Source organism: Spinacia oleracea, chromosome 3, assembly GCF_020520425.1.
Source record: "Spinacia oleracea cultivar Varoflay chromosome 3, BTI_SOV_V1, whole genome shotgun sequence".
Classification (NCBI taxonomy): Eukaryota; Viridiplantae; Streptophyta; class Magnoliopsida; order Caryophyllales; family Amaranthaceae; genus Spinacia; species Spinacia oleracea.
The window spans coordinates 67,600,883-67,615,744 of NC_079489.1; the positions used below are offsets into that span (position 1 = coordinate 67,600,883).

Sequence of the window (14,862 nt, forward strand, 5' to 3'; positions counted from 1 at the left end):
CTGTATAGTTACCATTTGAATACTATAGTTACCTCTGTATTTTATAGTAACTTCATATACTATAATTATGTTTTGTATACTATAGTTTCTCTATACTTTATAGTTACCTTCTATATACTGTAGTACCCTTTTATTTACTATAGTATCCTTTTATATTCTATTGTTAATTTTTATTTATTATAGTAATCTTTATAATATTTCTGACCTAGTTATTGTTTCTTTTTTATGTTTTTCAGTGATAAAGTTCTTGAATACAATCCGTTTATTGTGGTAGCAAGAGATGACATGTAGACACTTCCTTCTACCTTTGATATTCTTTTGATTCATATTGAAGCTTGGGCTTTCTTATTGAATGAAAATGAAAGGAATTCTGCTGGTTGTCCCCAAAAGCTGTTTTTAGGTGGCACATACTGTGTAAGTTATACTTTTAATAATATGGAATGTTAATAATTTTAATTTTTTTGGCCTTTGTTTAATTTTTCTTCTAATATTTATTTGCAGAAATATGTTGCTGCATTGATTGAGAAACCAGACGATGCAAAATTTCTGTCTGAATTGTCTGTTTGTCTTTCTTATGGTGTGAAAGATGTTAATGCAGTTCAATCTTTGAAAGATTGTAATATGGTATGAATTATATTTTCTTTATATAACTATATTATTTTCTTTTTTTTGTCTACTTTTTGTAGTTGTAATCTGTTGTTTTTCTTTTTTATATAGATTTTTTCTCCTGTTCTGATTGAAGATCCGAAGCATTACTATCTATTTGTGGTTAGTATGAAAGACAAAAGTGTCTATTTCATTGATAATATGCTTCTTGAACCCAAAGAGATTGAAGGAAGGAAGAAATCTTTTTCTGTCTTGGTAAGTTTTTTTTATAGTTACCTTATATTTATTGTAGTTACTTTATAAATGTTATAGTTACCCTTATACTAGTCTGAGTTTTTTAGAGGAACTATATTTTTAAAAAGGCTACTATTTTTTTAAAACAGTAACTATGTTTTTAAAATAGTTACTATCTTTTTTAGAAAGTAATTTTAACTTTAAAACAGTATAAATAGTTAGTGTCTGATTTAATAGGATACCCTATGTGTACTATAGTTACTATATTATTTGAAAGGTTACTATATGGTGTGCAATAGTTGCTATACTCTTTTAGAAATAATTATGTGTACAATATTTACTCTATGATTCCAAAGGTTACTATATGTTGTTAATAGTTACTATATGATTTTAATGGTTACTATATGATTTTAATAGTTAATCCTGTCCTTATTGAATACAAATACTTTGTTTTGTACAGTGTTCTCCATTGGAAAAACTATTGAAAGATATGGATAACATTCATCATGAAGATATTAGAAGCTTCAGATTTATCCCAGTTGGTGGTAATTGGAAGCGAGGTGCTTTTGACAAAGACTGTTGTGTCTATTTGATGATGTTTATGATGGTCTTTCATGGTGTTGAAACTATACAAGATGGTGTTGGGATTTTTGACTTTGATCCCTTGGCAGATGTAAGTTTCTGTGTTTAAATTAATTGATGTTATTTTTATTTTCTCATCATAGTTATTGTTTTTTTATTATAGTTACTGTTTTTATTTTAATAGTTTCTGTTCAAATATTTGCAGGAAGATTTCAGGAAGTTTCTAAGAGCTTGTTTGTGTAGCACCATTGTGTTGTCAAATTTGAATGTTTACAGGGATGAATTTCTGAAACAAATGGTTGCATTTAGGGAAAACAGGAAACAAGATGTTTTGGAATGCCTTAATTAAACAAAGGGAAGAGTTGACGCAGAAATACATGAATGACCCTTCAAAAATTGAAATTGTTGCAAAAAATAGTTCAGCAAGGAAATCCAAATATGTTGAAACAGAAGATGAAGCTGAGACAGATGTCATTGTTGAAGAGAAAGGACGTGGCAAAGGCGGGAGACGCGCTAGAGGAGGCAAACGCGGTAAGGGACGTGGACGAGGTGCTTCACGTGGTTAATAATGATTATTGGTGAAAAAACAATTTAATTTTTTGTGTTAGTGTATAGTCAAATTACTGTTTAGAAAATACAATTAATTCTAGTTTTGATATAGTTACTCTCAGTGATTTTTAATTGTTTGATATATGAGAGTAATTATAACTTTTACAGTATTTGTGTCATATTGTTCAATTACTAAGTACGAATATAGTTTCTATTTGAATGAAACAGTTACCTTTTTAAAAATATAGTTACTCTTATAAATTTGTAAGTCATATGATTGCATAACGAAAGTTACTATATTGTCAAAATAGTAACTATATTTTATAAACAGTTACTATATGTAAAGAAGGGTGACCACTAATGTGAAGAGTTAGTATATATTAATAGTGAATAATTTGGTGTATAAATCTAAATAGTTACTATCTTACAGATATAGTTATCTTTAATAAGATATAGTTACTCTCTTTTTTATGGTATTTTATTATTTGATGAATATATAGTTACTATAAGTCATTTTATGGTAACTATATTGTATTAAGAGTTACTATATTGTCAAAATAGTAACTACATTTTATAAAGAGATAATTTTCAGAATAGTAACTATATTGTACTAAGAGTAACTATATTGTCAAAATAGTAGCTATATTTTATAAAGAGTTACTATATTGTCAAAACTATAATATAAAACAAGAACATCACTAAAATAGTTGTTCTTTAGGTGTAAATAATTGAATATTTGGTGTCTTGGATCCAAATTCTTTGTGTTTCTTTTTTCCTTTCTTTGATGGCTGCTTGTAATTGTCATATTGACCCTTTATTCTCTTCTTACTCTTTCCTTTAGTATTAGCACGATCAGGATCAAGCACAATTGTTATTTCAGAATTAGTTGATTCTTCGTCTTGTGTTTGTCGTTGTGCTTCAGCTTTTGCCTTTTCTTGTTCTGCTATCTTTGCAGCTTCTTCTTTTGCCTTCCTTTCTTCTTCCTTTTTTATGATTTCATCAACTGCTTTATTATCCGTTTTAAACTTCTCCTCGATAAATTTTCTGGCCTTTGCTATCTTATGCCCTTTCAAAATTAAGTTATAGTATCTGTGGTATAAAGTTTAAGCATGAAGTCAAATATCTACTGTAATTGTAACTATATGAAAATGAACTAATGTATATTGAAAAATTACCTTTTGATCATATGTAATCTTCAACCAGTAAAATTGTTGATTTCACCTTTCTCCCTTTTTATTGTATCAACCCTTTTCCATATCTGTTTCTTTGCATATCTAGTCCATCTTGTTGTTATCTAACGATCTGAAATTGTATTGATTGAATGTAAATGCAATATTCTCAAACAATGGAAGCACAACCATCCAGATTCTTCAAAGTTTTTGCATGTGCAAGTGACGGTTGAATCTTCCATTTTGTTTTGAACTTCTTGCCTTAATCCTGTTAGATTATTTACATATAATATAATATTATTCAAAAGAACATCTACTCCAAATATTAAATAAATATTTATAGTTTTTTTACCTGTTATTCCTTCTATCCACACTTCAAAAAACACTGTTCTTCCAACACTTCCCTTGAACATTGTACTACTTGCCACAGAAAGCTTGAACTCTTCTTCAAAATCACGGAAAAGTGTTATCGTGTATACATTTGCTGCCTGTTTTAATATAGCACTCATACTTAGCTCTGAAGTAGGTATTCCCCTTGTACAGTCAAAGTCGTCTTTTTCTTCGGTTTTTCTCCATCGATTTATTGTAGCTTGAAAAATACTATAGAACTCTGTTAATGTTGTACTTTTATTTGCTTTAAATCCAACAGCATGGTTTGTACTTTCACTTCTTTGTGAAGAAAGTATACCGACAGAAAAAAAAAATCTTTACTTAAAGCTGTACACCATTTTTCTTTAAGACCATACAATCTGTTGAACCAGTCATCTTTTTCCAGCTTAAAAGTGTTGATCATAGATTTCCAAGTTTCTTCAAAATCATTTGGTGTTATACACCCACTTAAACACTTGTAGAATGCGTTTTTGAACTTTTTATCAGACTTCAATAAACCAAACCTACTGTTTGCATTTTTACTCAAGTGCCACAAGCATAACCTGTGTCTTGAAGAAGGAAAAACCTGAAAAACAATAATGAATATATATAGTTCCACAAAATAGTAACTATATTTTATAAAGAGTTACTATATTTTATAAAGAATTACTATATTGTCAAAATAGTAACTATACTTTATAAAGTGTTACTATAATTTCAGAATAGTAACTATATTGTATTAAAAGTTTCTATATTGTCAAAATAGTAACTATAATTTATAAAGAGTTACTATATTGTCAAAATAGTAACAATATTTTATAAAGAGTTACTATATTGTAAAAATAGTAACAATATTTTATAAAGAGTTACTATATTGTCAAAATAGTAACTATATTTTATAAAGAGTTACTATATTGTCAAAATAGTAACTTTTTTAACAAAGAGTTTCTATATTGTCAACATAGTAACTATAATATATGAAGAGGTACCTGTTCTATTCCAGCAGCAATAGCTGCATCTTGATCAGTGAAATTGATATAGGGTGCTTTCCTCCCATAGCCTTCAGAAAAGTTTCAAACACCCAAACAAAAGATTCTGTGGTTTCATCCCCAATGAAAGCACAAGCAAACATTGTGTTTTTCCAATGGTTATTTATACCAACAAATGGAGCACATATGAGATTGTACTTATTGGTTCTGAATATAGTATCAAAAACTAGAACATCTCCATATATTTTGTAATCTTCTCTCATCATAGAATCCCTCCAAAATAGGCACTCAACTTTTTCTTCAGCATTGAGTCTTACTCTGAAAAAGAACTCGGGATCTATTGATTGTATGTCATACAGTTTGTTCACTAGTGTTTGTGAATCCTTGCCATCAATTTGCTTCATTTTTAACTTGTAGCAGTAGTTTAGATGATCAATCATCGTATGACCAACACAGTCGTCTCCGCCAGTTTCTGTTGACATATACCTATAAGACTCCATTGGTCTTAGACCACATTCTGACATTGCCTCAATAGCTTCTTTTTTAGGTTCTGTCCTTTGTCGTTCCGATCGGTGGAGATAATTACTTATTTCTCTTGTCAATGGGTGATTATGTACCACTACATGCTTTTCTATTTCAAAATCTCCATTTTCATTCTTCTTTGCAAATATTTGAGCTTCACATTTTGTTCTTGTTATCATAACCCTCTTTCTCCTTTCTTTCTTCTTTGCATCTGATTGATCATCTTCATTTTTTGAGTTCTTTGTTTTTAGGAGGGTCTCTTATTCCAGCAGCAGAGCAGTAGAAGTATTTTTCATTAACAATTGTAGTTCCTTCTTTATATCTATTCTTCCCTTTTCGTACACTAAACCAATAATAGCAGCATGTTTGCAATATAGATCATAAATCTCATCGGTTGTTTTCCTTGCTTCTCCAATTAAACTGCCATCTAATTCTTTATCAATGTTTTCTTCCTGCTCATTATTTGGATTTTCAAAGATGTTGTGGTTTGTATCAATTGAATGTATTATTGAACCTGTACAAATACAAATATAGTTATCATTAAATATGATAGTTACTCTTCATTTTTATATAGTTACTCTTTATATGTTATACTTATTATATATTTAACATGGTTACTTAAGATCTATTGATTGTTATAGTTAGTCTACAGTTCATATAGTTACTCTTTATATGTTATAGTTACTCTATATTTAACATACTTACTTAGGATCTATTATTTGTTATAGTTACTCTACAGTTACTATAGTTATTCTTTACATGTTATAGTTACTATAAGTTAAATGTAGTTTATTTCTTATATAGATTATTTCGTTATGTGAAAGTTACTTTATAATTAATATAGTTACATTTCTTAAATTATAGTTACTTTATTTTAAATATAGTTATCATTATATGTGATAGTTACTCTTCATTTTATACAGTTACTGTTTATATATTATAGTTACTCACAGTTAATATAACTCCTTTTTATATGTGATAGTTACTCTACAGTATATAGTTCCTCTTTATATGTGATAGTTACTCTTCATTTTATATACTTACTTTTTATATGTTATAGTTACTCTATATTTAACATTGTTACTTAAAATCTATTGATTGTTATAGTTACTCTACAGTTCATATAGTTACTCTTTATATGTTATAGTTACTCTATATTTAACATACTTACTTAGGATCTATTATTTGTTATAGTTACTCTACAGTTACTATAGTTATTCTTTACATGTTATAGTTACTATAAGTTAAATGTAGTTTATTTCTTATATAGATTATTTCGTTATGTGAAGTTACTTTATAATTAATATAGTTACCTTTCTTAAATTATAGTTACTTTATTTTAAATATAATTCCTCTTTATATGTTAGTTACACTACTGCAATTATAATATGTTAACTATATCAACATAACAGTTACTATATATATATTAAGAGATACTATATCATACCTTCTTCAATACATTGATTTGCAACCATAACTTGCTGAGATGTGCCTTCATCTTTATCTTCAACGTCATATACTTCTCTATGATTCTCTAAATTTTCTAAAATAATAATAATTACTCAATGAGTATGAAAGTTACTATAATTCTTCGTAGTTAGTTATTAGGATTCGAATATTACCGTCATAATTATACAATTTTTCTTCTATTGCGCGATTTAAATCGATATTCAAATCGATTAAATCGTCGTCCATTGTTGAAGCTCGAAGAGAGAGAAGCTGTTGGAGGAGAGAGAAGCTGCTGGAGGAGAGAGAAGCTGCTGGAGAATAGTGATTTTAGGGTTTAGTTGGGTCTCGCGTTCTGTTTTTTTGGATCACGTGATTTCCTAACGGTATATGCGCTACAAATTACCTAATTACCCTGGTCCATGATAGCCTTATAGTGGACCGGGTCCATGCAAGCGGAATTGTTATTTGTAAAATGACATCTGTAACTATATTCGATACCTAAGTTTTAGATCGGATATCTAAATCGATAACCAAATCGGTTCGCATTCATATTTTCGGATCCGATACCGGATTTGGGATTTTTGGTTTTTTTATAGTTTTGCTAAGCCCTATAAATGAGGCACGCAAATTTTTGCGACTGCACAATTTCCATTTAGGCTAGATTCCTTCAGCCGAAATGAATCTCTCTATCTTAAAATGATTCCTTGAAGTTGACAAATTTTGTCATCTTGCAAAATATAAATTATCCAGAAGAAAAAAAAAAAAAAAAAAAAAGAGAGAGAAAAAGAAGGTGTGAAAATTTGCATTGTGTTACACAAGGAAGGAAAGAAAGATCAGAAGATGGGTAGTCAAGAAGATGAGAGATTGCTCTTAGAACATGGCCTCTTACAGGTTTTACTTCCTTCTTTGATCTTCCGATTTTCAATCTCCTTTTATTTTCAATTTTTGAAATTGCTGGAGCAGTAGCCTAATATATTTTTAATTTCGGTTGGTATTTTCTTGGTTAATCGCCTATTTTGTTGATGGTTTGATTACCCTTCTCAATTTGATTACAAGGGATTATGAATCGGTAAAAAATCTGACATTTAGGATAATTAGTTGACAATTGCGTGTTCTGTACTTTGTGTAGTGTAGCTTACTCTAGCTATAAAGATCTGGAAATTATGGTGTTGTGATTGATTAAGAGCATAATTTTAGGGTTTTGATCGAAAATTGAATTTGTTGTTACTGGGTAGTTTATTAAGGAGGTGATACAGGAAATATGATTAATTTGGGATTTCGTTTATGTTGTTGTATCATACTCCACACATGGAATTGGGGCTTTTTTAATGAATCTGACAGTAGTTTCATGTGTTACAAGTTGCAACAAGTTTTGTGGTTTTGTCGTGCCTTTTGGTAGTTCTGAAGTATTCAACCAAGTAACTTGCTTCTGCATAATTGGAGAATGAGGAGAGCTAGCACGGTGAATTAATCGCCTGTATAAAATTCTCTGGTGGTTTCCTTGATTAGAAGGTTAATGCTACTTTGTGATGATTTGGCGTATTGCTCTTATTTGATTTTTGCCTATGGAACTTTTGATACTATTATACGGCATGCTTCGATGTTCATAGTCAATCTTATTTTCTTAGACCTCAGTCTCATGGTAACTCGAAGTAGACTTTGTTTATACTCAATGTGCCTCTGGCAAGGATGATTAGATGCTCTGATGCATCGTCATTGACGTTGGGGTATCTCTATTGTTGAGGATGTACATAACTCTCTCAGTCCTCTGGTTCCCCTTATTTATTTTTTGTTTCTGCATTGGTTGCTGTGTGTTCAGGAAAATGGTGAACAATGTACTGGAGATGGATCGGTTGATCTCAAAGGAAATCCTGTCCTTAAAAGCAAAACTGGAAATTGGAGAGCCTGCCCCTTTATTCTTGGTACATAAATGTTGTTTTCATTTTTGATTATATTTCACATTATCACAGTGTTTAAACCCTTCTTTCTCTCTTTACAGGTACAGAATGCTGTGAGCGTCTTGCTTACTATGGCATTGCCACAAACCTTGTAAGTTACCTGACCAAAAAAATGCATCAAGGAAATGTCTCTGCTGCAAGGAATGTTACTACCTGGTCAGGAACTTGTTACCTAACACCACTTATTGGAGCTGTCTTAGCAGATGCATATTGGGGAAGATATTGGACGATTGCTGTATTCTCCACGATTTACTTGATTGTAATTTCTGGATATCCTTTTCTTTTGCTGTTTTCTGCCTATTTTGCCTTTTCACATTAAACATTCATGACATCTTTTAACACCCCCCTTTTCTCCCACTCTTATCATAATATATTTGTTATGTTATGTAGGGAATGTGTACCTTGGCTTTATCTGCATCAGTTGCTGTATTTATGGCTCCTGAATGCATCGATTCAATTTGCCCTTCAGCCACTCCAGCGCAGTATGGAGTGTTCTTTTTGGGCCTCTATCTGATTGCATTGGGAACTGGAGGGATTAAGCCATGTGTATCTTCTTTTGGGGCTGACCAGTTTGATGATACTGACCCCAACGAGAGGGTGAAGAAAGGATCCTTTTTTAATTGGTTTTATTTCTCTATCAACATTGGTGCCCTTGTATCGAGTACACTTATTGTTTGGATGCAAGAAAATGCTGGATGGGGCCTTGGCTTTGGCATTCCAGCAATATTCATGTTTGTTGCTATTGCAAGCTTTTTTTCAGGAACTCCCCTCTATAGGTTTCAAAGACCTGGGGGAAGCCCGTTAACACGAATGTGTCAGGTTGTTGTTGCATCATTCCGTAAGTGTGAATTAGAGGTCCCTCAAGATAGTAGTCTTCTGTATGAGACTCAGGACAAACATTCAGCTATCGAGGGGAGTCGAAAGCTGGAGCATACTGATGAACTAAAGTAATCTTCTTGTCCATGTAACTTTTAGATTCTTTTTCCCATTATGATGTATCGTGTTTTGTTTCTAGTTTTCTGTTTTTTACAAAGTTAAAAACCAAAATATGAAAACCACAATGATTACTATAGGTTTGACTATTTTTAGTTCATAGTTCAATTATGTTGTTTACAAAGGTAAAAACCAAAATATGAAAACCACAATGATTACTATAGGTTTGACTACTTTTAGTTCATAGTTCAATTTAAATCAAATGACTTACAAAACCAAAAAACTGGAAACTGACAGTGATACCGAACTGGCCCTAAATTGTGGGTGCTGTGTTTCTTTTGTAGGTGCCTGGATAAAGCAGCTGTGGTGTCAGAAGCTGACATGAAAAGCGGGGATTTCTCCAACCCATGGACATTGTGCACCATAACACAGGTGGAAGAATTGAAGATCTTGATCCGTATGTTCCCTATATGGGCTACTGGAATAGTTTTTTCTGCCGTTTATGCCCAGATGTCAACAATGTTTGTTGAACAAGGAACGGTTATGGATCGAAGAATCGGATCCTTCATCATCCCAGCAGCCTCGTTGTCCACTTTTGATGTGATCAGTGTTATATTCTGGGTCCCAGTATATGACAGTGTTCTTGTTCCAATAGCTAGAAAGTTTACGGGGCAAGAGAGAGGGTTTTCAGAACTACAGAGAATGGGTATTGGGCTTTTCATCTCCATCCTTTCCATGGTAGCTGCTGCTTTAGTGGAGATAAGACGTTTGCAGATTGCTAATGAACTGGGTTTGGTCAACGAAGATGTTGCTGTCCCAATGAATATCTTTTGGCAAGTACCGCAATACTTCTTGGTGGGGGCCGCAGAGGTGTTTACCTTTGTAGGGCAATTGGAGTTCTTCTATGATCAGTCACCCGATGCCATGCGAAGTTTGTGTAGTGCACTTTCTCTCCTGACAACATCACTTGGTAATTACTTGAGCTCGTTGATTCTGACGATCGTGACAGCCATTACCACTGCTGGAGGAAACCCGGGATGGATTCCGGATAATCTAAATCAAGGTCACCTCGACAATTTCTTCTGGCTTTTGGCTGGACTGAGTTTCTTAAACATGTTGGTGTATATTTGCTGTTCTCTCAAGTACAAACAGAAGATGGCTTCCTAGGAAAGCAGCTGCTAGTCTGCTACTGGTGGTGTTAACGTGTTAAGTGTACAATATTAAATTTCTGATGCTTCAGCTCAAAGCTAATGGTTGTATTATACTCCGTAGCTAGATAGGATCCTGTTTTTCTTATACCACTTGAACCAAATCCAAGTATGTTTCTTTTTTCATATAATTATTATTTGTTCTTTGCTATCGTACTGGATTTATAAATGAATGTTTGTTTAACCCTGTAGTGAAACCTTAAAACATGCATTTACATGGTGGACAATATTAATGATTTGTAAAAGAGAAAGTTGTGGCTAGGATCTTATTTGAAGAGCTTTTGAAGGAGTGACAACAGGCGCATACGGCTACACGAGTGTTTTTTTGTTCTACTATGAGGAGTTTCCACCGTTTTTTTTTTTTTTGATTCCAATGAGCCTCAAGGGAAATATAAATTACAAATGGGGGTGGGGGGATTCGAACCTGAAACCTATTGTACACAGGCCCTCAGTCTTAACCACTGGGCCAAGGAATTGCGTGTATATAGTTAGCAAAGTAATGCGGAATATCAGATTACGAAATTATTTGCTTTTTGAATTTGAAAAATGAGAGGTATAAACATAGTTCACATATTTTTACGCCGCTTCATGCGTTTCTTTACCATGGTAATCTCAATGGTATAATGTGTCACACATTTACAAATATCAGTATATCACCAATTATATTCTATTTATTGCTATTATTTTTCAGCTCTGTGTTCATACTAATGGATATTTATTCGAGGGATTTAAGTTCATTTCACCATCTTTAATCGAATAAAAAGACAGGGACTTTGAGTTGCAGGGAAACGTGGAGGACGGCGATGAATACTCCAGATGATCATCAATTGCTTCTAGAAGATTCAATTCTCCAGGTTTCTCTCTCTCTCCTTATTTTTTAGATTGTTTTTTTTTATTTATTATTATTATTATTATTAGAAGCAATCCAGTTATTGGAATTTGTTGAACTCTTAATTAAGTAGCTGTTTCCCTTGATTTTTGTATTAATATCAGGTCTGTAGCTAGACGATTGTGTTGTACGTGAATCAAAACATTTGTTGCTGTTGACTGTTGCAGTAATCCCCCTTTTCATGTAAATTTTTTGCCAACTTTGACCGAAAATTGTCAGAATTTTTATGGTTGTTTTCTGTAATAAATATGATCATGAAACTCTTCATTCATCTATGCTTAAATTGTGGATGACGCCTCCGTGTGCCTTGAGCCTTTTTGTAAATTGGTCCTATTCATGCTGAATTGCCGATAATAAACTGTTCAAGGATCACTCTCCGTGTAATCTAAGATTCGTTTATCCAGTCTGCAAATTGCGTCATTATGAAAGGAGCATAATCACAAGGATTTGAAGTTTCTGTTTCATATTGATGCCTTAAATTGTTGCAAATTTAAAGTTTTCGAGTTTATATCCTTGGAAATTTTGGATTCTTTAGCATATACTCATAAAGTAAATTTTGGAAAACGATACATATAAACGAAAAACCCAATGTATTAGGTTGTGATGTTTGTACCTGTTACTACCAAAAAGGTTGCAACCGAGATTTCTGACTGGCACCCAATTTGCTGCTCATGTTTACCATTTACCAATTATGGAGTTTTTAGCTTCTTACCTCTATTAATCAAAGCCTCCACATTAGCTTTTGTCCTATAGAATTTTGAATGAACCCTTGCCTGTTTCTGATCTTTATTTGATATGCTCAGAAAGAAAACAGGGAACAATATGCCGGAGATGGGTCTGTTGATCTTCAAGGGAATCCCGTTTTAAAGAACAAAACTGGAAACTGGAGAACCTGCCCTTTTATTCTCGGTATGTATACTAGGTTACTTGTTTTATGCATTATCTTTTGTAATGGCAAGTCTTTGTACTCCTTACACTCTATACCGTGATTCTCTTTGCAGGTACTGAATGCTGTGAACGTCTTGCTTACTATGGTATTGCGAAAAATCTTGTCAACTATCTGAGTGGAAAATTGCATCAAGGAAATGTCACTGCTGCAAGAAATGTTAACAACTGGGCAGGCACGTGCTACCTTACCCCTCTTCTGGGAGCTTTCTTGGCTGATGCATACTGGGGAAGATATTGGACAATTGCTGTCTTCTCCACAATTTACTTCATTGTGATTTCTGAAACCTTTTGAGTAATTCCATTATAAGTGATTTGGCCTTAATTAGGCTTTTCTTACAAACTGTAGGGGATGTGTACAATGGTCTTATCTGCATCAGTTCCTGCATTTAAGCCTGTTGACTGTCTGGGTTCGATTTGCCCTTCCGCAACTCCAGCCCAAAGTGGAGTACTTTTTGTGGGACTTTATCTTATTGCACTTGGAACAGGAGGGATTAAGCCGTGTGTTTCATCTTTTGGTGCTGATCAGTTTGATGATACAGACCCTAGTGAGAGGGCAAAGAAAGGATCATTTTTCAATTGGTTTTATTTCTTTATCAACATCGGTTCACTTATATCAAGTACTCTTGTTGTTTGGATACAAGAAAATGTTGGATGGGACATTGGGTTTGGAATTCCTGCATTGTTTATGGGAATTGCTATTGCAAGTTTCTTCTCTGGAACTCCTTTGTATAGGTTTCAAAAACCTGGCGGAAGCCCATTAACAAGAATGTGCCAGGTTGTAGTTGCATCTCTCCAGAACCGTAAGTTAGATGTTCCACAAGATACTACTCTCCTTTATGAAACTCCAGAAAAGCTTTCAGCAATTGGAGGAACTCGAAAGCTGGAGCACTCTGAAGACCTGAAGTAACTTTCCCATTCCTTGTTTCTAATACTGTTGTCAATTTTACAAGAATAGTGATGCTTGTAATGCTTTTGGTGCAGGTTTCTTGATAAAGCATCTGTTTTATCAGATTCTGATGACAAATGGAGAATTGAAGAATTGAAGCTCTTGATCCGCATGATCCCTATATGGGCAACAGGGATTGTATTTTCAGCTGTCTATGCCCAAATGGCAACACTATTTATAGAACAGGGAATGGTAATGGACAGAAGAGTTGGAACTTTCACCATCCCAGCAGCATCACTTTCCACTTTCGATGTCATAAGCGTTATCTTTTGGGTGCCAGTCTATGACAAGTTTCTCATTCCTAGAGTTAGGAAGATTACTGGTAACGAAAGAGGGTTTTCAAATCTCCAAAGGATGGGTATCGGACTTTTTATCTCTATCCTTGCAATGGTATCTGCTGCTTTGGTTGAGATCAGGCGATTGCAAATCGCAGAAGAGCTTGGTTTGATCAATGAACATGTTCCTGTCCCACTTAGTATCTTCTGGCAAATTCCACAGTTTTTCTTGGTGGGGGCTGCAGAGGTTTTTACTTTCATTGGACAGCTCGAATTTTTCTACGACCAATCACCTGACGCGATGAGAAGTTTATGTAGCGCGTTCTCTCTTTTAACCACTTCATTGGGGAATTACTTGAGCTCACTGATCCTAATCATTGTAACAAGCATTACGACTGCTGGTGGGAAGCCCGGATGGATACCTGATAATCTAAACAAGGGTCGTCTTTATAACTTTTTCTGGCTCTTGGCTGGTCTCAGCTTCTTCAACCTGTTAGTATATGTTTTCTGTGCCATCAAGTATAAGCAGAAGAATGCTTCAGCTTCTGGCTGATAGGTATCGTCATCATTGTTGTTTCATACTCAATCTCATAGATAGAAAATTGTCTGTAATATAATTAGCTAAAGATTAGAGTCCTGCTATTTGTATCTCTTAATTGTAAATCTTTGGTTTGATTCTTCTTCACATGTATAGCTAATTGAGTGAAGTTTTCCGCCTTTTCGCAATGGAATGTAATTAACTTGTAAGGTACGTTGGTCATTTTCTGTATTGTTATATTTTTATTTATTCTGTGTTTGTAAAGTATAATCACATTTCATCCTTTCTAGTTTAGGGGGCGATGGTGGTTACTTGTTTAAGTTGTTTTCTCATCTAGTCATCTATACGTTAAATCGAATCCGATGAGTTGCGTGAAATGCTTTAGGTCCGAATTTGGAGCACTCATAAAACGTAAGGACTATTTTAGCTTACTCATTAAATTATAAGGCGATTCTGTAAATAAAAGTTACGAAGAGAATTAGACATTGACCCAAATTCCTTTTCCGGAAGGGGGAATAGGTTAGCTTCATCTTGACCCATTGATATCGTCTTTTTATTGTACTCCGTACTCTTTTTCTCTCTTTTGATAAGAAGAAGAAGATCTTAATTCTTAATTGCAACATAAGGAAGTTACTAAAGCTATACGCAACAAATTGTAACAATTATGATGCTGTCTTAAAACCACAAATCACTCTCTA

At 33.4% G+C, this 14,862-nt stretch overlaps 3 protein-coding genes across 4 annotated transcripts; 2 read left to right on the forward strand and 1 right to left on the reverse strand.

Moving 5' to 3' along the window:
• Positions 1 to 2,515: 2,515 nt before the first annotated feature.
• LOC130469757 (protein FAR1-RELATED SEQUENCE 5-like) lies at positions 2,516 to 5,022 on the reverse strand. Its single transcript, XM_056839215.1, has 7 exons — positions 4,668 to 5,022; positions 4,499 to 4,569; positions 3,829 to 4,095; positions 3,493 to 3,628; positions 3,327 to 3,408; positions 2,801 to 3,060; positions 2,516 to 2,535 (listed from the first exon to the last, which is right to left on the reverse strand). Exons 1-7 carry the CDS (start codon positions 5,020 to 5,022, stop codon positions 2,516 to 2,518), a joined length of 1,191 nt encoding a protein of 396 aa, XP_056695193.1.
• Positions 5,023 to 7,107: 2,085 nt separating this feature from the next.
• On the forward strand, positions 7,108 to 11,422 carry LOC110783493 (protein NRT1/ PTR FAMILY 8.3-like). The gene is made up of 5 exons (XM_021987835.2): positions 7,108 to 7,360; positions 8,289 to 8,391; positions 8,469 to 8,686; positions 8,818 to 9,374; positions 9,705 to 11,422. Exons 1-5 carry the CDS (start codon positions 7,310 to 7,312, stop codon positions 10,525 to 10,527), a joined length of 1,752 nt encoding a protein of 583 aa, XP_021843527.2. The 5' UTR covers positions 7,108 to 7,309; the 3' UTR covers positions 10,528 to 11,422.
• On the forward strand, positions 11,284 to 14,413 carry LOC110783492 (protein NRT1/ PTR FAMILY 8.3). Of its 2 annotated transcripts, XM_021987832.2 has the most exons (5): positions 11,284 to 11,422; positions 12,261 to 12,366; positions 12,459 to 12,676; positions 12,752 to 13,308; positions 13,387 to 14,413. In XM_021987832.2, the coding sequence occupies exons 1-5, from the start codon at positions 11,372 to 11,374 to the stop codon at positions 14,177 to 14,179; spliced, it is 1,725 nt and encodes a 574-aa protein (XP_021843524.2). In that variant the 5' UTR covers positions 11,284 to 11,371; the 3' UTR covers positions 14,180 to 14,413. The 2 variants fall into 2 exon arrangements, with proteins under 2 accessions (XP_021843524.2, XP_021843525.2); XM_021987833.2 differs by lacking the exon at positions 11,284 to 11,422 and having other exon boundaries at positions 12,459 to 12,578.
• Positions 14,414 to 14,862: the final 449 nt, after the last annotated feature.